Source organism: Harpia harpyja, chromosome 3 (genome assembly GCF_026419915.1).
Source record: "Harpia harpyja isolate bHarHar1 chromosome 3, bHarHar1 primary haplotype, whole genome shotgun sequence".
Taxonomy (NCBI): domain Eukaryota; kingdom Metazoa; phylum Chordata; class Aves; order Accipitriformes; family Accipitridae; genus Harpia; species Harpia harpyja.
This window is the reverse complement of record NC_068942.1, coordinates 15,335,715-15,360,069: the sequence shown is the minus strand read 5'-3', so window position 1 is coordinate 15,360,069 and position 24,355 is coordinate 15,335,715. Positions and strand designations below refer to the sequence as shown.

At 36.7% G+C, this 24,355-nt stretch overlaps 1 protein-coding gene across 7 annotated transcripts in view; it reads right to left on the bottom strand.

Annotated features, from left to right (window-relative positions):
- The window catches only part of FBXL4 (F-box and leucine rich repeat protein 4), a 63,704-nt gene that overhangs the window by 20,841 nt on the left and 18,508 nt on the right, over positions 1 to 24,355 (bottom strand). For all 7 annotated transcript variants that reach the window (XR_008234301.1, XM_052781456.1, XM_052781459.1 and 4 more), the window contains 2 exons: positions 17,539 to 17,783; positions 7,496 to 7,709 (listed from right to left, as the gene is read on the bottom strand). Coding sequence is in view for 6 of the 7 variants with exons in the window: in XM_052781456.1 (XP_052637416.1) it covers positions 7,496 to 7,709; positions 17,539 to 17,783 (459 nt within the window). In the remaining variant the exon portion in view is untranslated. The remainder of the gene's footprint in view (positions 1 to 7,495; positions 7,710 to 17,538; positions 17,784 to 24,355) is intronic.

The window sequence follows — 24,355 nt, the reverse complement described above, 5'->3', positions numbered from 1 at the left end:
TTCCCCTCCCTCCACCCCCAATGACATTTTAAGGCATCAAGACCATTTCAGTTACATACTTGTTGGGTACTATGATACTTTGAAACAACTATGTTAAAGATACCAGGGAATTTGAGAGGTTGAGAGAGATGAGATGGTATGTGTGCTTATAAACACATGAGAGTCATTGGTTTAACCAGTTAAAGAACACAAAATGAATTTTAGATACTTATACAGTGCTAGCTTTAGTTTTCAGGAAAAGTTTTCATACCTGTTGGCTTCCCAGAAAGTACTCACTTTCAGACTACTACTTAGGATAAATACTTATCCTCAGTATCTTATTTTTGACAGAAAGAACCCATCTTGGGACAGTACACGAACATTCAATAACACACAAAATATGCAATATACTGTTTCTGGAAACTAAAATTTAATCCAGAGGTCTACAAAGTTATTCAAGTTGTTCACCTTCTTTTGGTTTCTATTTTCACTTCTCCGTATGTTAGTTTTCAGTTAAATGAAATGTTACAGAAAATGTCAATTACAGAAAATGGCAGGGAATCACATGCCAAATTAGAACTAAATGGTGGCCAAATTTGTTTTATGCTTATGTCCTTCAGTTCCCTGAGCTAACTGGTGCCACTTCACGAGGAAGCAAATAGAAGAGGTCACCTCATCCTTTACAAGGTAGTTTCTGTGGCCTTTAGGAAGAACAAGATACCCATATAGTCCCAGACAGAGATAACCACTGAAAGTCTCCAATCATTTAGTTCACAGAAATGCTTATACCTCTATAAGCAAGCTTTCTTTAGCAATCCTTTCCTCTACTTTTTCACAGGAAAAAGGCTGAGCTTTGTTAAATAACTGAACTTCCTGCAACTTAGAAAAGCATGTTATCAAGGTACAGCATTTTAAGTCCCTATACACACCCCTACGTACAGTACCCTATATAGTACCATACAGATCAGAGAATCTCAAAGTCTTCTGCATATCTATCCTCATACCACAGCTACAAAATGAGAAAGTTGCTGCTACGCGAATTTTACTGATGGGAAAAGTGTGGCGCACAGAAACGGTGCATCTCACAACTGGCCATTGCCCCGGTCACAGCTCAGGAGAACTAAAGCTCATAGGCTAAGTCCTCAGTTAGTGCCATCACCACCAAGTCACAGAATCACAGAAGAGCTGAGTGTTGGAAGGGACTTCTGGAGACTGTTTAGCCCAGCCCAGCTGGCTCCAGCTCCGCTGGCCTCTCCAGCCAGACTGAAAAAAGCTGTCAACAGATGTAGGAGCCAGTCTCACACCTTCTCAACTGATGTTTGCAGAAGGGGATAACCCCCCACACTGCCCTTTATTACCACAATCACAAGTGTATTTAAGTGATGCCTTCTGGATAGAGACATTAATGCAAACAATTGTCACTGATAGATTCAAAATAAATATGGCAGGAGAAACATTTTCCTGTACATTATAAGCTGGCATTAGAACAGGAAGGCTGTTCTCCCTTCAAGCAGCCATCAGCTATCACCTTGGAAGATACAACATTGAAAGAAACATGATGAAAAGGGTGAGAATCGGAATATATTTGTTAAAAATCAGCTCCCCCCTTCCTTCCTCCTGCCCCCACCCCAATGTACTCGGATTATTGGACCACCTTTGAGATAAGAACTGGACAGTGATCAAACTTTTGCCTCCAAACTTTGTGACACAGGTTTAAAAACATGCAATATGAACACCGTATGAGCATCAGGTAAGAGAAGAACAAGAGTACACAGAAATGAAAGTGGAATGAACCTTATTATTGAGTGCAGATGTAGCCTTTCAAAAGTCAAAATTCTTGCCTCCTCACAAATCGGCACAGTGTAATTTGCAAGCTAGGATTCAGGACGTACAGGGGCACCTTTCTGTTCTCCACAGCTACTTGGCAGTGCCAGGGACACAGCAGGGACTGGGACACAGGAACACGGCAATTACTGAATAAATTCGATGAAAGTAATAGTCTCTGTAGTTAATTCAATTGCTGTATTTTGGGTTTGCTTCATTTGGTCAAATTACACCCTCCCTTATGTCTGCAAATCTGTTTTACACCTTCATTCTTCCCCCTCACTCTTCACATTACAGGCTCAAATGACCAAATTCAGCCGATGAGCCTGACACGGGATCAGAAGGGCACCATCAAGGCCCTGTATTGCATGATTATCTGTCACCAGCTCAACCTCCTAACAAGAATCCACTTTCTAGCTAGAGGTTTTCACTTTTTTTCCACTGTTTGCTTGCAACTCTTAATCCTAAAGATTTGTACCCAAGCCAATGAAATTTCATCCAAGCTGAAAAACCTCAGACGACTCTCAGAAGTGTAACACGACCCGTAACAGGTTATTTCTGAAAACTCTGTAGAACAATTTTATGGCAGCATTAACTCTTTCATTGCTCATAGCATAAGAAAATAAGAGCTGTTACATTTACTGCTAAGATTCTTATGCCTCTTCTTGGTATCTAAAGTTTCCAGTGTCCTCTCATACAGTGCCCAAGTTCCAAATTTGCTCTTGGTCAAAGGTATCAGAGGTAAAATTTACAAATACAACACTTGCTTTAAAATGTGTGCTTTGTCCATTGTAATTTGATTTAAATTTAGTTCATTTTTTATTTCAATTATAATTGTAATACAAAAACTTTAAAAACCTTTTCTTCGCACATTATAAAGAATCCAGATGTCATGCAACATGAAATACAGAATCTTACATTAAAATTTACACCCAGCAATAAGGAGACTGTCAAGTTCTCCTACTGTAATTGTGGCTTCGGTTTCTTTAAAATACAATTTTGGCTACATTATTTATATGGATGGAATACTTCATGATAAACATTAAATCAAGATAATATTCATACTCAAACCATAAAGATGTGCACTGTCAATTACAGTATACAATAATACCTCCATTGTTCACTGTATTCTTCAAATGTATCAATGCCAACAAGTGTTTAAATTATGCTGTGAATACACTCTCAATGAATAAATATTAAGGAGTCATGTATCAGTAAATACCAAAACCACCAGCACAAAAATCCCACAAGTATAACAGTGGTCTTGAGTTAGCAGATATTACATTTATAAAAAGTTGAGATTAGTTTCTTAAAGCAAGTTACAAATTATTTCAAGCATACACATAATTGAACAATGTTTAAGAATGGCACCTTTAACAATGAACTTGAAGCACCAGAAAAATGAGCTGCACTTAGTGGGGAGGAGTATAGCAATGCAGGACAATATTTTTTTTTTTTTTTTTGCTTGTTCAGCCTGGAACAAGTTACTGAAAGTCACTGGACTTTCCTTCTTGTAACAGAGAGGTTTGAATAATTCAAGGGTGTTGGAAGCCTCAATTCAGAGGTTTGAAACCAATTTTGTACACAGAAACTTGCACTCAGTAAGTCAAGGAAATAACATTATATATGGCCTTAAGAATCAGCAGGGTTAGGACCAAAGACCGTAAACTCCTCCAGATGGTACAGCTATCTTCCAAAACAGCACTGCAGTGCAGTAAGTAGCAGAACACCAGAATTGTCCATTTCGCTAAAAATGTACACTTAAAAATTGGAGCTTTGATTAGAGAGACAATGGGAATATGTTTAAATACAAAACCTATTCAAAGAAAACAGCTAAAATAACAAGAAACTGTCATAACAAATGCTCAGATGATTACATAATATGTTGTCAATTTTATTAAGCTTCCGTTTTCCTCAAAATCTGTTTTTCTGTATCTAACACATAAAAATCATTAACAGTAGTCAATCTTCTGCAGAGTATTTTCTCAGAATTCATCCCATTAGTGTCACAGTAATCATACAAACAGAAAAAGTACAACAAACAATTTAAATTTAATGTTAAAAGCAAATTTTCTCTTTTTTTTTTTAGCATTAAAAAACAATAAAATAAAAGGCAAGAGTACTGCAAGACACAGTCTGAGTAAGGAAATCCTACCCCTGGGCAGGTACATGTGAGTTTGGTTTTATTTAATCAAAATACTATTTCTTTTATTAAAGTGTTAATGCTGTACTTTATAAAGCATCATACAAAAACAGAAACAGCTTTAACACATACTGATAAAAAGGATGGAGAACGTTCATCCCATATCCTATGTTATTTAATCACATGCCCAAATTCAAAACCAAAAGAGCAAGTTGTGCTATCTACCCAGATGTGCCCTAACACAACACTGCATTTTCAACAGAGACTGACAACTGTGGAGTAGGAAAATGACCCCTTTTTCACTGGCATCACAAATAACATGTAGAGAAGGGCCCTCCTTTAAAAGTCAATTACAGCATTAAGTCCTATTTTGCTTTTCTTGCTCTCTTTAGCGTTGCCCCTTTTAAAAAATATGTTCACTTCACTTAAATCAACCTAAGTGTTTACCTTGGTCAGTTGTAACAATAAATTAATCAGCCTGTTTACAAGCATAAAAGGCAGTCTCCCTCCTAATTTGATCTAATTTTACTATGCTTCAATTCCAAAGACTGCCTCTAATTGTGCAGTACAAAAAGAATATTATGATATTCCATTGGAGAACTGATTTTGGTCAACTTTACGGATTTGTTCTCTGCATATTCATTCCCTCTTCACATTTTGGCAACTACCTCAAAATCTCCAATAATATCAGAAACATATTACCCCATTTTTATATCAAGGTGGTTAACACAGGATGAACAGGGATGCCATCCTTCTGCCACAAAAAATGACAACACACTGATAATTAGGGTAGGACCTGTACATTTGCCATTCTAGAATATGATGCGAGAAAAAAATTTAGATCAAGAGACTTGGTGCTTTATTTTGTTTGTTCTTTGGTTTATTTTTAAGAAAAAAAGCAAACCACTGATTCATTTAGGAAGATGATGGGCTAAATGGAATGAACGAATTTTTCTTTTGGTTTCTTTTTTTTTGGATTTTGAGACAGAACTTTTACAGAGGACCATAACACACACATCAGCTCTGTTCTTCTCGCCCTTCTTTCTTTCTCTTAATAATCACATGCTTGTTATGAGTCAGCAGTTTTCCTTAGTAGATTCACAGCCTCAGATTGTTTTCTCTGAGCAGGTCCAGTTGGCAACAATACAACATCAAGCTCTTGATTAAACATTAGCATTGTTCCATTGTTTGCTCCTTAGAAACTCCAACAATGAAGATGCAGTAGTAGCAGAAATTTCACAAAAATCAAGAACACTACTGTATTACAGTTCATTGACAAGTTTCAGAGAAGTCTAAATCACTTCAGAGCATGCTTGATCAATCCATCCTGCCTTTTTTGCATCTAGATACCAGTTACTACCTAGCATCTCTGTACCAGCTGAAGAATACAGAAGGAATGGCAGCCTATTTTGTATAGAAAACCAAAGATTTGCATTAAGAGAAGCTAATGTTGAGAAAGGTAATGTTATTTCTACAAATCTGTGACTTTTGTAACTCTAATCCTCTAATTCAAATCCTACGCTACCTTTTCATTCTTTCCCTTTTACTTTTCCACCTGTGAGGCACAACGTATATGTTAAGTGGTTTCATATTTACAAATAACACAAAAGCATCCTCACCAATTTACCTATTTAAATTTCTAGAAATTTCTCTTCCATGGTTTGTTAGGAACAGTGTCTTTTGTTTATACTTATGTATAAAATAGAAGCACAATCTTAAGTAAGCTTGATTACGAATCAATGTTCTTGTCAGCTACAAGCAGATGCATGTCCATACACATGAAAAGCGGAAATGAATCTTCACAATGTAAGGGCTTCAAAGTCAGGAAATCTTTACCATCTACATTCAATCTAATTTCAAGCTCTGTTCAGCAAAATGATAGCTGAGAAGTGACAGTTACCAATCATTTTCAGAGTATACCTCAGCTGCTGCACTATTACAAGCATGAAGTCTCAAATTTTAGAAGTTATCTGAGTAGAATCAAGAAGATTATGATCGATCAACAGTAGAAAAAAATAAAATTATACAATCTTTACCTCTGATACAATGATCTTTCTTGGATCTGAAAAAGCCTTGTGAATTAGAGCCCACAGTCAAAATGAGGTTAGGAGATTTCTCCAAGATTTACAGAAAGACTAGTGATCTAGAAACAGAACAGATACACCCAAGCCACTGATTCAGCTCTATACAAAAGGCACTTAAAAGCAGGGCTCACCAATTTATTTTATTTTTTAGTTTGTAGAAAATAATAACTGCTTCAATACACAGAGCAACTACCATAAAGTAACAAGTTACTGAGGGGCACTGGCTTCATGGTGACTGCCTGCATGCCCCACAGCAAATGCCCATCATTCCAGGTAGCCTACCCTTTAATCTGACTACCTTGCATTATGAAATCACAATTACAGATAGCTAGCTTGGTCACAAACGTACACGTGATTTACCAAAAAAAAGGACAACAAGATGCAACTAACTTTGTAGCATGTGTGTTAGGTGTGAACTGCTTATAAATGAAATGAGGTACTGTAACTTCAGACAACCCTTGGACATCTAGTAGACAGAACCTACCGTTCCAGCTTCAGTTCTTCTATTACACTACAGCTTAACAACCCCACACAATCCAGTGTCACAACCTCACTTCTGTGTATCAAAAGCATAAGCAGAAGTAACACACACAAGAAAATTCTTCTTAAAATGTTCACCTGGAGCTAAAAGCTAGAAAAAACTGCAGAGACATGTTTCCCCCCCACCATTTTGGAGGCCTACTAAGCAGTAGTGTTTGCAACAAGAGAAGCACAAGTATGAGAGCTTCCACGTAAACCAGAGTAGTACAGTTGTAATACATAAGTAATGTAGCTAGTGAGAAGGAATGGAATTGGTTCTGATTCAAACTGCTGAATTTACTAGGATACAGCATTTTTAAAATGTAGTAAACTACAACAGTGGAGAAACCTGTAGCATGTAAAACCATTCCATCTTAGATAGGAAATGTGTTGCAGCAAACAATAACAACCCTGATTCGGGCAGTTGAGTAACTGTATAAAGAAGCGATTTTTACACTGTAAATGAAAAGCATTTTAAAAAATTTGTGTTCCATGTCTCACATACTACTACTATACAAAGACAGTAGGAATCTAGTAATTAGCAAGGCACTCTAAAGGAAAGAATGTTGAGAGTTACAGTAAGTTACTAAACATGATAACTTCCCAATTATATTGCCAAATACAGTCTGACTGGAGTACACTTCAAAACAAGAGAAAAGATTTCACATTTGTGATTTCACTACATTGCTTAAAACAGCTGGTGAAAAGTCACCAATTTTCCATGCAAGTAAAAACATGGAGGCTTTTTATTTATTTTTGTTAAATCCACAAGCTATTTAGAAAATAAAAATATCCTATGGCTTTTGAAACTATCTTCGAATTTTCTGAATTTACCTTTGAATTTACATGCAAAATTCTAATTCACTACTTCATTAATGGAAAAAAAATTACAACTTTATCAGGATTGAAAGTATTTATTGCAAAGGTTAAAAATACTTGTTCCTACCTCCACTTTTGTTCGGTAGAGAATGAGACGTTTTAGGCTGCCCACTTTGGCTATGTGGTTGAAAGCCTGAGGTGGTATTTTATCACATGATGAGAGATTTAATTCCTGAAGATTTGGACACATTTCAGTAATGACCTCCAAGCATGTTTCATTGAGGAAATGGCCACAAGACAACTCTAGACGTACTAGTTCAGAGCCACAAACTTTCAAGAACCTGCAAAAAACACATTTTAAGTGAAAAATAAACATATTTTCAGGTGAGAGTCTGAATACTGTCAAAACCTTATGCATGTAAACCAGGAAATAATTCCTTTCAACAATGAAAAGCCTACAGACCACAGCTCTTATGTCAGCTCAGTTAACTAACAGAAAACATGATTAGGTTAAAGTAAATTAATCATAACCACTCTGAAGAAGTTACTTCTGAATCAAATCTGTGCAAATCCAGAAGAGACCAAACCAATTAGGTGTTGAGTTAGAGAGCAGTATTAAAAAAACAGAGGTAGTCTGAGAATCAAGGCTGTTTCATCAACATTGACTTGATACTGTATATAACCTAGATATTACACAATGTTTTGTACAAAGAGATATTTGACTACATTTTAAGAAACACAGAAGGCTATATAATGCTGTACATGGCATAAGGAGGCTAATGTCACTAAAGCAGTCTTAAAAAACAATTCTACCTTGAAAATTAATTGCAAAAATCCTTGGGGGTGAGAACAGTATAGAGAGGGGGTTTTATTAAATTAACATCAGTCTTGAAAACTCTGTTTCAGTTTAGAAAGTTGGAACATGCTTTGTTCTTGCCATTTACTCTGAGACAATGGAGCAAAGTACAACACAGTTAATGTTTGAAACGGTTTTAAACAGTCCCCAAAGCCAATTTTGACAATGGCCTGCAAGTTTCCACCAATAATTTAATATTTATCTTTATCTCAGAAAAATCTGCAAGTGTCAAGATGACATTAAACAAATAGTTTTAAATGGATGAACTACTCAAAAGTATTTTAAGACTTTCACAAAAACATCTCATTTCTTTCATTAACAAGTAAGTCGAAATCAACACTTTGTAGCTGTTCTAGAACACAGAGATTGCTAAGGAATATTTCATATGACTCTCATTGGAATTATAAAAATTGAAGATACCAGAAGACAAAACATCCAAAATTTAGAAACTTTGATGGTCTCTGCATAAATTACACCTTCTGTCAGAGATCTTGTGTCAGAAATTCAAACTCTATTATACCTAATCCAAGCTTTAGTTAAAAACACATAAGCTTATATCCCTTTTTGTTGCAAAGATAATGTTCAAACTGTAAATAAATCACTAGGCTTGTAAGTTTGATATTTAATAGGAAACACCCCCCGCCACGTTTGTCGTGATTTTGTTATACTTTATTTTAATAGTTTCTCCAGTAGAAAAAACTTAAGTTCCTAACCTATGGGCTGCAATGAATTCCTCTTGTTACTTCCTACAATAATGGAGCTACTTCTGAGAGAGCATGAATTAGTTTCTCATAATAAATATTCTGATCTGCTCTATTACCAGTTCTAGCCTACAAAAACCTTCAAGCAGACAAAGTAGCTTTAGGTTCTGACACTTTCACTGCAGTTAGTTAGTATTGCTTCTTGGGTTTAACTGATACAATAGAAATAAATGCCAGAGAGACACAAGGCTTCTGCTTGCACAAAAACTCCCACTGCTACAACTAAACAGGTATTAACCTTCCCAAGACTTTGCTCCTGCTGAAACTTAGGATGACATAGCTGCTGGTCTTAAAAGCAGACACATTCAGGGAGGCATTCCTCAATGACACTAACAGTAGCACGGGACTTGAAGTCCATCTTTCAAGATCCAAGTTTTCAAACCTTCTCCTTTCCTTATTTTTTCATCACTCAAGTCATACTTGCCCTTCATCATCACCTTTCTTTATTCCTTTTATCTTGCACATTACACAGCCTTAGTTTGATTATGCAGATCCTACACAATACAGAGGGGAAAGGAGATTCCAGGGTGGCATCTCCATCCCTAGAGATTTCCAAGAGTCACCTGAAACCTTGACTGACCTGATCTAGCGTTGGGGACACTGGCACTTCAAGTGGGAGCTTGGAGTAGACGACCTTCAGAGGTCCCTAACATCCAACATTTCTATGAGCCTATGCAAACAGAAACAAAGAGAGCATCTGAGACATGGAAGGGCAGACATAAGCCCCAGAGCCACAAGGGTTCTGCCAACTATGGCCTTCAAATCTACTCTTCCACTATTTTTGTCTAACTCTGCAGTCTCCCTCTAAAATATATTTTAGCTTGTAAAATCAGAGTTTAATCAAACACCAAGGACTTATTTGCTGTTTTCATGCTGGATACAGTGAATTCACCTAGACTGGTAAGCCTTCTTACGCGAGTGTCAGAGCTGAAACAACATGACAATTCACAACAATTAACATCAGGTATTTAAACATTAAAATGCTATTTTAGACTACCAACAGAGTTCAACACTGCCATGGAGAAACACAGGATGGAAATCCCCTGGAAATCAGAGTCAAGCCATATGGATTCGTTGCTGATTACCAATTAGCCAATTCCTCTATTTAATGAGTGGTTTAACAATACATTCACACAGCTGCTTTCATCAACAAATTATCAGGTTTGTTTGAATGGTGGTATTTTCCATAAAACCTTGTCAATCATCACTTATACCTCTAGCTTTTAATTTGCTAACGGATAAATATTTTATGAATTACTCCATTACAATAATGGATGTTAGGTTAACTGCCATATAATTTAACAGGGTTTGGCTGTTACAAACGTTGGTACAGATCAATGCTTTTCTCCTTCTAGGACTTAAAAGTTAACATTACCAAGTCAGGGAAACACCCAGTTAACCCCCTAGACTTGGAGAAGAACTCCAGGCTCACCAACTTGAGGACTTACTACCCTCATAACATTTTATTTACATTCATTACACTTGAAACACACAGGCAGAGCAAACACAGCAATAGCAACGAGCATTGCACTTCATGGCTTTGGTACCTTTTTGGAAAAGGTTATTTAGGAGACATTAAATAGAAAGGCAAGGGGGATATGGGACATGCAGCAGGGTACAAGAACGAGCTCACAGGCATGAAGTAAAGAGATGAACAGAAACAGGAGGAGGAATTTGAGGAAGTCACCAACCAGCACAGGACAGGGAACATTAGGCAGAACTGCAGAGTTCTCTGAATGATCAAGACACCCCAATCTGCGTTTGCACTTAACAGGCTGCTCAGGACAGAGGTTTTTGCTAACGTCTTTCTACATGGATCTCCAAAGCCATACAGCAAGGTACAACATGGGTTCTCATGCTTTCAGAATGAATGTGGCATGGCCTTCATACTTCTGAGACTTAACAGACACTGAATGCCTGGCTCTAACTTAGCTCATTTGAAAACAAACCACCCCCCAAAAAGCACCTTCTACCCAAATCAACATATCTTCACATACCTCTCCTTTAATCACTGAGGATTGACTGGTTCCTTTTAGTCTCTCCTCCTTTCTGCACAGTCATCCATCCCTTCAGTTTTGCTTTTATCATCAATATTTTATACACACAATTTCTGAAGTCATTTCCCTTCATCCCTTCATGTTTGTTATGAAATATGACTGACTAAACCTAGAATAATGTGAACATGTACATTTATTTTGCTGGACATTGGATTGGGCCTTTCCCTCTAAATTTATCCTTGTTCTAGACTGCAGTATTTCAGGGGGTTTTTTGGTTGGGTTTTTTGGGGGGGGGCATGGTTGTTTTTTGTTTGGTTTGGGTTTTTGCGGGGGGGTTGTTTTGGTTCGGTTTAGGGGTTTCTTGTTTGTTTGTTTTTTAATTAACAACAACAACAAAAAGCTATCTCACTTTCTATCACCTTCTGCCTGCTCTCAAGAACTGCTGTTCATTTTCCCCACCTTCAGCTTCAGCTTTTGGGAATTAAGTTAGTCCTAGTGAAATCCTTCTGAAACATCAAATATATCTACTAGCAGTTAGGACACTATTTACTGATGCTGATGTTAAACCCATCATGATCACGGGGCCACTTAGTCTGTTAACAACTTCCAATCTTGTAATTCATGTCTGTATCATAAGCATATCCCATGAGCCCAAGAAGATCCAAAATTAAAATATCAAGATACAAGAGATAGCACCCTTTATGTCAGAACCGGCTCCATAAGACCTCCCAAACAAAATTCGCAAAATATCTTTAGACATATGCTTATGAGAGAACTGAACACATCACATTTGATCCAATGGTTTCTAATGGAACTGCACTGGATCCAAAACCTACACTTCACTGTTAGCATAATGATCCCCACTTACTCAATATCCCATGGTTCAAAGTTACTGAAAACTCTACAACAAGCAGGGATCACAGTTCAGTTCTCTCTCATCTACTCCTCCTTCCTAAACACAAATAGCTACCTAGTTTTATGTTCCTTTAGTACAATTATCCCAACAGGTTTCAATCATGCTGATTTTACCAAATCTATTTTCAATGAAAATGTTAGGTACTAAATTTTTAGTTATTGACATATAAACCACTGCATTTGGTGTTTGGGGGGGGGGGGGGGGGGAACAACTTCCACTTATGAACAACATAGGGTTGGATAGATTTTTTTTTTCCTTTAGCACTTTCCCTTGTAGTATTGCCTTATGCTAGCATCCAGATCAGGGATGTTACCTCCATTACTTGACAGATACAACATTGCCTCATTTGCCTAACCTTCCTTGGTATCTCCCTCCTAGAACCAGTATTTCATGAAAACACCCATTTCAGTTTGGTTCAAGCCAACTACACACTCCCTCCAGCTACTCAGGTCTCACGCTTTTCGGAGCCTGCCACCAGACAAGAATACTGTCAAAAAAACACTTGGATTTTATTCTTCCTCATTTCACTACTAAGATCTTGAGGTCTTCTCTTTATTACCGTAGTTCTATCTATATGATTACTCACACAAACTCAGCAGAGCACTTCATAATCTCAACCTGTGCTGCAGTTACAGTCTTGCATTTAATCCAATGACTTGTGGAATTACATTTTAATATACTTCTTAAAGTCACGTTCAGATATTTTTACATTCACAGTGATGCTTTTCCTTTCAGGACTGCTGTGTTACACAACAGCAGCACCATCTAGTACAGATAATTGTAATAAAAGTGTTAAGATTGGTATGACTGGAGAACAAATGGGTACATACAGGTGTAGAAGCATGAGAAAGAACAAATGGCAATGCAAAGGCTGGTAGAGCGGTGTGTGTTGGTGGAAGTCAGATTAGCAGGTCATCAAGATCCTTGAACATATATATGTGCAGTTTCTCAGGACACGCAGATTAGGAGATGAAGGACAGAGATGGCACAGGATGGTGAGACTACACGCTAGACAAATTGCTTTGGACACACGTCTCAGTTGCCTTGGTGCATGCGAGTATGCATGCTTGAGAGTGAGACTGAGTAAAATAATTTTGTTTTTAAAATGAAGCCACCTTCCCTTCCTCTAAGCTATTCTAATTGTTACAATGTTATTTTCTCCTCTAGCATATATTACACTTTTTTTTGGTCAGCAAACCTTAAAACATTGCATTCAAGTAAGGAGAATATTAAATCCCCAATCTTGTGCTTTTCTCAACACAGATTAAACTATTTCAGTAGAAACATGCAAAACAAACGTTATTACTTAATCTCGATTACAGCAACCCTAGGTATTATTAAAAAAATGTGGAAATTAAAGCAAGAGACAGACATGATTTTTAAATTGAGAATACCTGTAAAGTCACACGTTACTCAAACTTTCTGTGACTATTAGATGTATGTTTCAGTAATTTCTATGACCTTCCTGCTAGTTTGATTCGTAGCAAAGCCTCATCAAGTTAAACACTGTCAAAATACACCTCTATTAAACAGCAATTAAAGCCTTCAAATGTTAACAACAAAATTGTTAAAGAAATATTCTTGGATGTGCTTGACATGCAAACTCTGCATCACTAACCTGAAAATAAAACACTATTAATTCATTTTCACAGTATAAAATGTTAGAAGTAAATAAAAATCCTAATACCTCAGATAGTTAAAGCAAAGGAGTTTAAACAAGCTAATGACATTATCAGTGATACAAAGAAATCTCCATGCAGAACTCTGTTTTTAAATTGTCATCGTCCTTGAGCTGTTTAAACCTCAGCGCATTTATTCAGCTTCTCGATATTTAGTATACCTCCAATCAACTTGCCTCACTTTTCCTACATAGGTCTTACCCTCCCACGCTGATATTCCCCTGGCGTGAAGAAATTCACCATACCTCTAACGCCAAGAGAAATGCAGCGCTGCTTATGTAATGCTTGCTGTGAAATCTTTGCTTATTCCCTGTCACTTTGCATTCCAGACACTTGAGACTGCTCAGATACTCATTTCATTTGTCTTTGACTGTTCCATATACTTTTAGTTCAATCTAAATGATAAAGTTTAGTTAATTTCTATTATATGCTGAAATGAAAAATTTATGATAGTCATTTTTAGCCCTAAGGAGTAGACATTATCAATAAGTTAAAATACCTTCAGCTTTGCCTCGGGATATTCATATGCCCGAAGCATTTTATCTTCTCATGATAATACAGTATTTGCTTCAGTCACATTTCTTAAAATTACTCTTTTAAAAAATTTTCTACTTTAATACATTTTTGCAAGAAAACATATTTTCAATTATTTCTTACCATCATGTCTGTATGAACCTTTTAAAGCAACACACAAATTTACACAAGCTACTTGTTTTAAGACTGTCATAAGAAACCACAGATAAAAACATTTTTGAAAGATACTTGCCAAAATAAAATTTGAGCAAGAATAGCATTTAAAGGTGCCCTGGCTTGCAAAAATCATAACCTAAATTGTATAGTTGTACCAATGAAACTAACTCTACCAGTTTTGAATTCGACAGTGCCAACTGTAACACCAAATGCTGAGAAAAGTGCAAAAATAAAGAAAACAAAATAAAAAAAAGGCCCTGTAAAAGTGAAATACTGTTAACTATGAGGATAAGGTATTTCAGTTTTAGCATTTTGCCATTTCTATACTGCAGCAATTTGTAATGTTTGTGAAGTTATTTACAAATTTCATTTAGCAAATAATGTTTTTTTCCTTGAATTGACAAATGTAGGTTGGCCTTCTAAAAACAGCATAACAGAGTCCTTCAAATTGTTACTACTTCTAGGCAGAATTCTCTACACCTCCAAGGAGTTGGCTTGACAGCCATTCCTGGTCGCTTATGCAGCAACTTACCACAAAATTTATAAACCTGAAGTACTGGAACAAGCAATTTAGGCTCGTTTCAACTCAATCTCAAGTTACAAGACTTTTTCACCAATTAAATCCAAAATAAAAGATGCAGCTTGGTACTCTATAGGCACACCTCATTGCCTTATTTTAAAATTTCCTTTGCAGAAAGAAATAGAGAATACCAAGACCAGAGAGGGAGCCAGAGAGAGCAGGATAAAGAGAAGCCAACAAACTGATTCAGAAATGTTCACGCAGTAGGCAGCAAGAGAAGATTTTACACTAATAAATGTAGTGATACATGTCTTCTACTGTTATGTATAGAGACATACAGAAATACGTAAGTATTTAATTTCTGCAAAGAACAATTACAGTCTGAAAATCTGATTAAGTTTTTAGTAACAGTTAACATCAGCAGGTAACTGATAAGAGCAGCAACACACTCTCCCCAGCCAACTGAGAACCTCCTCTGCAATACTCATATTCTGAAGATTAAACTGGAAAGAAAATTTAAGTGTGAAACAGAATTCCTAGAAAAATCAAAGTTCTTTGGAAACTCTGTTTTGCATAATATCTCCCAAAAGTCAGGCTGAGTGAGGAACATCTAGAAGTTCAAAAGGAAAAATTGTGGGAGTTCATGACTACATGTCCCAGATGCTGCAACATCCACGTCGTGGTGGTGGTATCGTAATGACAGCCAGGGCAACAGAACTAAAACATTACTTGACAGATTGCTCCTTTGAGGAACAGTATCTCTTACCAGGAAGCTACTTTTTTTGAAGAAAGTTACATTAATGCTTTTGAAAAGTAAGTGTTGTTCTAGTAAGTCTCCTTTATTAATAGATACTTCCATAGCAAATGAGTAGCAAATTTTCCTTTCCTGGGGGCCAGCAAATCTGACAAACATGCTGATGAAGAATGTCAAAAGGAAAATTTGTGTTTGGAAATTTTACTAGAAAAGACACCTGTACAGAACTGAGCTGCAAAATTACTTCTGTATTAGGTAAAAGAAAACTTTCAAAACGAGACCTAGTTACAGTGGAGAATTTTTGATTCAGAAGTGAAAATTCTGAGCAGAAGTCACACCTGAAAATTATTTACCTTACAACTTTGTTTCAAAAATTTACGATTGAACTGCAGCTCCCATTCCCAGATTGCATGTATCTCTTCCAAGAAATACTTTTTCCTAGAAATACAGATAACTTCACAATTGTATCAATGTCCAAGAACACTTTCCCCCTTGTTACAAATAAATATCACCTGTTATAATGAATATAAATTGACCATGCTTATTCACAGATTATTAAGAGTCAAACAATGAATATTTATTATTTTAGAAATGCTGACTATACGTAAGTACTGCTGTTAGTTCAGCACTGAAGTAAAAAAAAAAGTCATTAGCAATAAAGCCATTTTCAACTAAGTGGAAGTCAGAAATGCCAGAACTGCAAAGTTTGCAATTCTCTGAATTTAGACATTCATTTCTTTCAAGACTACAAAAATTTTTAGCAGTACTGCATGTTCAAAAAAAATCATGAAAGATGCACATACTTTTAAGTTTTCAAATGACAGATTTAATAGCTAAGCATCAGAAAGCAAGCACTTCATGATTTCAGAGTTCAATTCTCAATTAAAGCTTGCATATTTATCCTCTGCCTAATGTACCTAATATGAAATCCAAATTTAGAAGAAATGTTTGTACCCCATTCAACAACTATCTGATGTTTATCTCCTTTTTCTACCAACAAACACAAAAGAGCATAGGGCTCCTGGATTATACTGGAAGGTCAGGAAAAAAGGAAGCAACATTCTCATCTTGACAAAGTATTTCTTCAAATTATTTTACTTCCCCAGGGAAGGCACCCAGGCACCAAAGGAAAGAAAATGTTCGAATACTTGATTTAACCTTTTCATTCAGAAAACAAATGAGAGTTAAGACAATTTTTTTTAGATATATTAAACATTTCTGTTTCTTATCAGTCAAATTCTGCTTTCACCTGCCATTGCTGATTACCTCTTAGTTGAAGCAGCAATTTCTGCTTAAATGAAATGCATTGATAGATGCTGTTTAACTAATGCAAACGAGCAAAGAAGCAAGAAATGATATGTTAAGAAAGCAGAGAACATGGCTGTTATACAGAGAAGAATCCCTGTGAATTTGCTATTTTAATGACCTACAGCACAGTCGTATTTTCAGCTCAGTGGAAGATGCACATGCAAACCCCCTGTTTCCCAACAGGGCTAATGTTTTAAATCATTTTTATGAAAATATTTGCATTTACATTGCACTCCAGTGATTACTTGGGGCCCATACCTTGTAAGCATGCACTGTAATCAGTTTATTACTGCAGCAATTCTAATACAGTCCTACTGATGACTCATTTGTACAAAGAACAACCGCAAACATTTTCTTCGTGAGACAGACTTTTGACAGCTTGGTTCTAGTGGAGTCTTTTAGAAGCCCAGGAGAAAGCAAAACACTGCTCCCCCTGGAAGAAGCCTTTCAGTCACAGGCAGTTTGGCACACGCAGACTCTACATATTGAAACGGACTTCCGCTGCTATATCTAGTATCTCTTACTGTTTTAGCTGGTTTTTTTTTTCTACATCATAACAATCACACCCTCTATAGTAAATCAAAGACATTTCTTGTCTTTTAAAAAGGTTCCAAATACTTAGTGAAACTACTGTGCAGCTGCTCTGCAAACAGAACTTGTCAAAATACTTCTGTACATTTAGCACTGACCTGCTAAATCCAGAAACAGAGATGGCTCCCCTGTTTCCAGTCCAAGATAAATTCAGCCACTGGATGAGAGTGCAGCGAGACTGTAGGTATTCCAGAGATGTGTCATTAATCCTTGCCCAGTAAGGTTGTAAACTGAGATGAATGTACTGTAGAGGATCACAGCAATGTTGATATAGCAGCTTACAAGTTTGCGCTAGTCTACACAGGTCTGGTACTGTAAGGTGACTCAAAATCAACTGGATGAGCTATATTAAAAACAGAAAAAAAGTCACAGATGGTCATATAGCACTTGAAGTGTTAAGGGAAGACTGCAAAGGAATAAGAAAAGATGTTCTAACTTCAAAGAAAAGTAAATCCTTTTACTTAAAAGTAACTTTGCAAATAAATCATTGATTAACTATTAAATAGGACTGCACTGCCTTCTCGATTTGACAACATATTAAACAAGAAAGGAAAAAACAGAACAGCATATGAAAGTGACAGGAAGCTTTCAAATTAGAAGTTTCTTTACCCATGCTAATTTAAACAGTGATATATATGTAAACACTATGTTTACATATTTCCCTTCACAATGTCTGCACTGCCATTGATGAGAACACTGAATTGGCATCCTCCTTCTTCTCTAGATTTGGTTTTTAAGATGGTAGCATATTTGCAGAGTACATGGAAAAAACCATACTACGTCCCAGTTTCCCTACACCTTGAACTGATTTTAGATTTACTCTTCTGCTCCCTGCTTTAAAAAAAAAATCAGTGTTTTGTCTTCTACCTTATAACCTTTCCCATCCATGCCAGACTATGCAACTAGGTAAAAAATTCAACATATTCACATCTTCTCTGACAAAGTAATCTTTTCCTTGCTGTAATACTTTTGACAGCACTTCTGTTCTATGCCAGAGTCAAATCGGAAAGGCAAAACCCCTTTTTACCTTTATCAGATTGAATCATCTCAGCTTCAGAATAATCACCAGCCCTTCTGACTAGCACCACTACACATATTTTTGTAATGACTATCTCACACTCAGAAATTAAAAAATATCCCATCTCCTATCATGGTCTGTTTTCCTTTCTAAAGGAAAATGAACACACACAGACACACAAATACTCACTTTAAGAAATAACAAAAACGCTCAACAACAAAAAAAAGTCTCCTTTAGCTTAGAAACTGAGAGAAAATACACTTGAAAAATGAAATCTAAAAAAATCAATGTTTACTTTACCAGGGCTGTCTTTAACAGCTGTAAGTACCTGCACTCAAGTTATGTAACTAAAATTGACTGTTTTCAAGCAGAGTGGGAAACAGTAACTCACTGAAATGAATCAGTGTATATTAAAAAAAAAAAAAAACAACAAAACCAAAACAAGACAAAACAACCAACAAAACCCCACAAATCAGCTTAAACTGAAGAGAGTCCTGTGGCCCTTTCAAAATACCTTAATGTCTTATATTTCATTTTAATGTCTTATAGTGATTCATAAGACAAAACCGCCAAAAATGAGAATAAAATGCTTGACATAAAGAAAATGAAGCTTTTCGTGAGATCCAAACAGATTGTACTTCCAAAGTACCAGTTTATTATGCAGCTAGCTTCCACCTCCCCTCCTCCCCCCTTCATTTTTGGAAGAGAAGAAATAAGAAAACAATCCAACTTCCTGCAAAATGAAAAATGTTACTTCCTACTCAGCTCCAGATTTAGTATTTGGATTTCAAACACGATATATGACTTTTCAAAAAATTTAACTTCAACTCTAATGCCAAAATACAGCATTTGCATATACTCCAGTTTTTCTCAAGCTTGATTTCAAGCCTTCCCTCTCCCTTTCTCCTCGCTCCTCCTTTCCCCTAAACACAGCCCAAGCTTTTTGTTTCTGCAGGTGCCTAGAACTCTCACCTCAGCTTGATGCAGAGGATCTGCATAGACATTTCAATGTGACAGCAATACATATATAAAATATATACACATATATAATAACTGCGGTTAATATATTATAACCAACAAAGTTCGCTCCCAACTGACATTTAGGTTGTCCGCATTTTGGTATCTAAGAAAGCAAAATAACTAGGAGCTAACATAGATATAATCCCAAGTTAATATCTTGATTTTTGCTTGGCTCAGACCCATATTTAAGCTTAAAAGTTGCTTAACACAGTTTTGTTTGTCATTCTAATAGTAGATACCTAAATGTATACCTATTTTTCTAAGACCATCAATTCACTTTAAATAATTTTCAATATTCTGAAAGACAGCTTCAGACTATTTTGCAATCTTTAGATATTCCACACTCTGTAAGCCACCTAATATCTATTTTATGAATATCTTTTCCCTCAGATTTTTCCAAGCTTATTAATAAGTTTTCCAGAGCAGAGAGGTCAGCAATAAAGGCTGCACAGTTAGCTGAATTTATGTCTAAAATTAATGTGGTATAATAATGTCTGATAAAAACAAAGTAACACAAATTTTGTTCAATGGAAAAAAGAAGTTATTTTGTAACTTCTGAGCAGTAAAGATAATGGTGAATGAAACTATAAATGCCTCGCCAATGTCCCTTTACACCGATGACTTCAATAAGTATTTCATAACATACAGGATGTTGTAATCTTTCCACACCTGAGATGAAATCTCACAATATGAACGTCTTAATCAGAAAAAATAATGCTTCTTTATTTTTTACTGAAATTATGCTACTTCATAATATCTAGAATGAAAAAATACAACGAAATGTCACTACTATGACATTAAGATATGAGGTACTTTTTTTCTGGCTTTTGATTAAACAAAGATAACAGGTTCCAAACCTACAGGCTAATAACCATTAACCGTCATTAGTCTGGAGTCTGATGTCTGTCAGAAACTTGCTTTTTTTGTATGTGTAACCTAGCATAAAGTACAGTTTGATACCATAATAAGTATGTGACATGATGTGCTGTATTGTGCTACACCGTGTTCACGGTGATTCGAAAAATGCTGCAGAATTGAGTATCTGCTTTGAAAACTAATTTCATAACACAGTTTCTCGCAAACAACTGGGTTTACTCTGCATTTATGAAAAATTATGACAACCATTATTGTTTCACACTTTCTTTTAAATTGATCAAGAAAAACCAAAAATTATTGGAAAAACAATACAAAGGAGTATAAAGAGGAAAACAAAATATAATTTATACAACACTGATCACCTTTTTAGGCTATGATGGACAAAAAGTACAGAAGTACTTTCTCTCCCATTTCCAAGGCAAACATGGCACATGCCAGCTTTAGAGATGTGGTGACAGCAACACCCACTACAGTGAAAACCTCCAAAAACTGGAGGTTTCCAAATCATAATTCTCCACAATAATTCAACAAACAGCAGTATACAAATCCATTGTGTGCTGTTTGAGCACAAAATAGATCCTGATCCGTGTGTATTTTATCATCATAGTCCCTGATTGCAGCATCTTACATATATGCATATATTTTGAATTACCAATTAAAAAATATAACATCTTAAAAAACCAGACATCTCACCCAGTGCAAAGTTCACTTATAAGCTCAGACAGGATCTCCACCACACTCTTCAATACATGGGGTAAAACTTTACCAACAGTGTAGCTCCTAATAGTACTTACCTACCCAAAAGTTTCTCCAGCTTTTTTAAGCTTTTTTGCTGAATAACAGCAAGCAATAACCATTTGTACCCAATAAAACACCTTCTGTGAGTAGAGCACAATAATGCAGAACTTGATTTGGTCAGAAAATAATGCTTGGATGCTGGTCAAACCTAGAATATCTGCACTTTCTACACATTTCCTCTTTCAGTTCTTCAATGTGAGTCCCTCCAATATGAAAATACATTGGCCTATGCAAACCACTCATTCAGAAACACACAAATGACTTGCAATTTTTTCATTCTGCAGCTAGAGCTGCCACAGCTTAGACTCCAATTAATTAGAATTGATACTAAGACATGCTCAGATAAAGGACAAAGGATATGTGCACAAAAAGGCTGTCCTGGTTTCAGCTGGGATGGAGTTAATTGTCTTCCTAGTAGCTGGTACAGTGCTATGTTTTGGATTCAGTATGAGAAGAATGTTGATAACACACTGATGTTTTCAGTTGTTGCCAAGTAGTGTTTAGACTAAGTCAAGGATTTTTCACTTCCCATGCCCAGCCAGCACAAAGGCTGGAGGGGCACAAGAAGTTGGGAGGGGACACAGCCAGGGCAGCTGAGCCAAACTGGCCAAAGGGGTATTCCATACCATGGGACGCCATGCCCAGTATATAAACTGGGGGGAGGGGGGGCAGGGGATCGCCGCTGGGGGACTAGCTGGGTGTCAATCAGCAGGTGGTGAGCAATTGCACTGCGCATCATTTGTACATTCCAATCCTTTTATTATTGCTGTTGTCATTTTATTAGTGTTATCATTATCATTATTAGTTTCTTCTTTTCTGTTCTATTAAACCATTCTTATCTCAACCCACGAGTTTTTCTTCTTTTCCCGATCTTCTCCCCCATCCCACTGGGTGGGGGGGGGGGGGGGGAGTGAGTGAGCAGCTGCGTGGTGCTTAGTTGCTGGCTGGGGTTGAACCACAACAAAGGCAAAGAGAGAAGGCAGGAAGGAGAAGACGGTATTCTAGGGCTTTTGACATTTCTCTACATAGTTTAAAAAAACAAAGTCCCTAGTTGCACGATCCTATAGCTTGCACCAGCAAATGCATACACATTTAATAGTACACATGAACACATGAAAAGTGGATCTTGCAACTGTTTCACAAAACCAAAACAATTTAAGTCTCTCTTTTCTTTATTCTACTCCCGTAACATGCTTTGGCGGAGGGGGCTTTACATCACCAGGCTATAGGCTCTGATCCTCTCAGCAATGAAAGGCTGTAAAGGTTCTAAGCTCCTTCTTGATTCAAAGAACAGAAAAGGATCTTACTGACAGACTGCACAATCAAATAATTGAGACTCCAGGAGGACTAAAGCTGGGGAGATCTTCTCCACGTGCCATTGCTCACAGCCTAGTCTGCTATAGCAACTGGCAGTATACTGGCCATTAACTGAAGGGAAGAAGAATCTTGTGCCATATGGTTATTAGCTGTTAAGACAGCTTCTAAGACCCTCATGAGCTTCTCTTTAGAAAGCAAGACATAAAATTTTGCAGATTATCTGAAAGCCTACAAATATTTGTTCTGGAAAGATGCAAGAAGTTTACTGTTGAGGGAGAAAAAGTGTGTGACACTTAAAAATGCTCCTGCTTATTGCTCCGACTCTTCCATCTAAGGGATGCAGATCTTGCATTCAAGACCCATTTTCCTGGAACATAGGTGCCAAATCCACATTTAGCGGTGAAATTCACTTCCCCAGTAGACGTGAACAGCTCATAAATCTTGTAGGCAGCTTTAGGAAAATTTGGCTTCAAGGAATGACAAAGATGTCATTTGTATCTTTTTATATCAAAATTTATATAAAAAATATCTTTTGGACTGCAGCATGCAGGATTTCTCCTGACTCTACTCTCTGGAGAACAAAAGTTAGGTTCTTGGTACCTGGCACATCTTGGCGAGTCTCAAATTTCACAACAGGTATGCTGTGGCAGGTATTCTTCACCTTTCTCAAAGGCTTTTAACTTGTTCAGGCCTTCAGGTTTCAAGCATTCCTGCAAAGCCAACTAAGACTAAGGCCTTACTCCTTCCACTTTACAACCAGTACAAGTTAGTCAAAGATAACTGGGAAGAAAGACAAGGACGTGAAGTGTCTCCTAGAAAACCCTTCCTCAATTTTAAGGTAATTCTAGAGAACAGCTACTAAGGGCTGGTTAACACCATCCATGAGCAGGGAAGGAAAACTATCTCACCTAGGTCATATAAGATTTCACACTTTCTTCTAAGGAATTCTGTGCCCCAGGAGTCGAGCATTTTTCTCTTTTGTTGGCAGGAGCAATCTAGACTCTTACAATGGTTTTAGAGCTCACACTGCAGCAAGCCATTCCTAATGACATTTTGAGGAACAACACAGTCTATGAAAGGATAGTCTATGGAAGTTTCAGAAAGACAACAAAGGCAAAACAAAGGCTGGAGGAACTGCTGCTTACTTTAAGATTAGCACAGAAGACCATTCAGCTTGCGTATTTTGTGAATTATGGAGGGTAGTATGAAAAGCCTGAAACAGCTCAGATAAGGAATATGCATACGTATGAAGACTTAGGACAGTTACATGTTCACAATCAACATGAACATATAAAAAGATACAATTTTTCATGTAATGTATCAATCAAAACTGGAAGGAGTCAGCAGTTGCCTTACTTCATCATTACAAGGTTCGAACACTTCCCAGAAAAATCTGACACTTGTCAGTCTTGAAGACAGCACGCAGAGTACTGTTCCCATAACTGATGCGGTAAAAAACTGTCATACTACAAAGTGCAACATTTTTGTTGTTCTGATACCCAAACCTTCCAGCTGGACCAAGAAAGTAGGGGACTGGGATTTCTGCTGTCACAAAACCAGTCCAGAAATAGTCTCCTGTAGTTTTCTGATAAATATTCTACCCCTATTTTCAGTTTCTTTATATCAAAGCAGAAGAAAAAGAATGTGCTTGGTATTGATAGACCATATAAATACATTCATGAAACCAAACTTGTTAAAAAATGGATAAAAAGGGAAGCTGGTACACAAACAGGAAAGCAGAAAAGCACAATAAAGTACATGGAGGTAGAAGTTCATAGGAGTAACGGGACTACACAAATACTTCCTAAATTATAATCTGAATATACATAGTCACATGGAACAGAAGAGAGATTAATCAATCTCTCTGGTAGTCTACTATACTACAA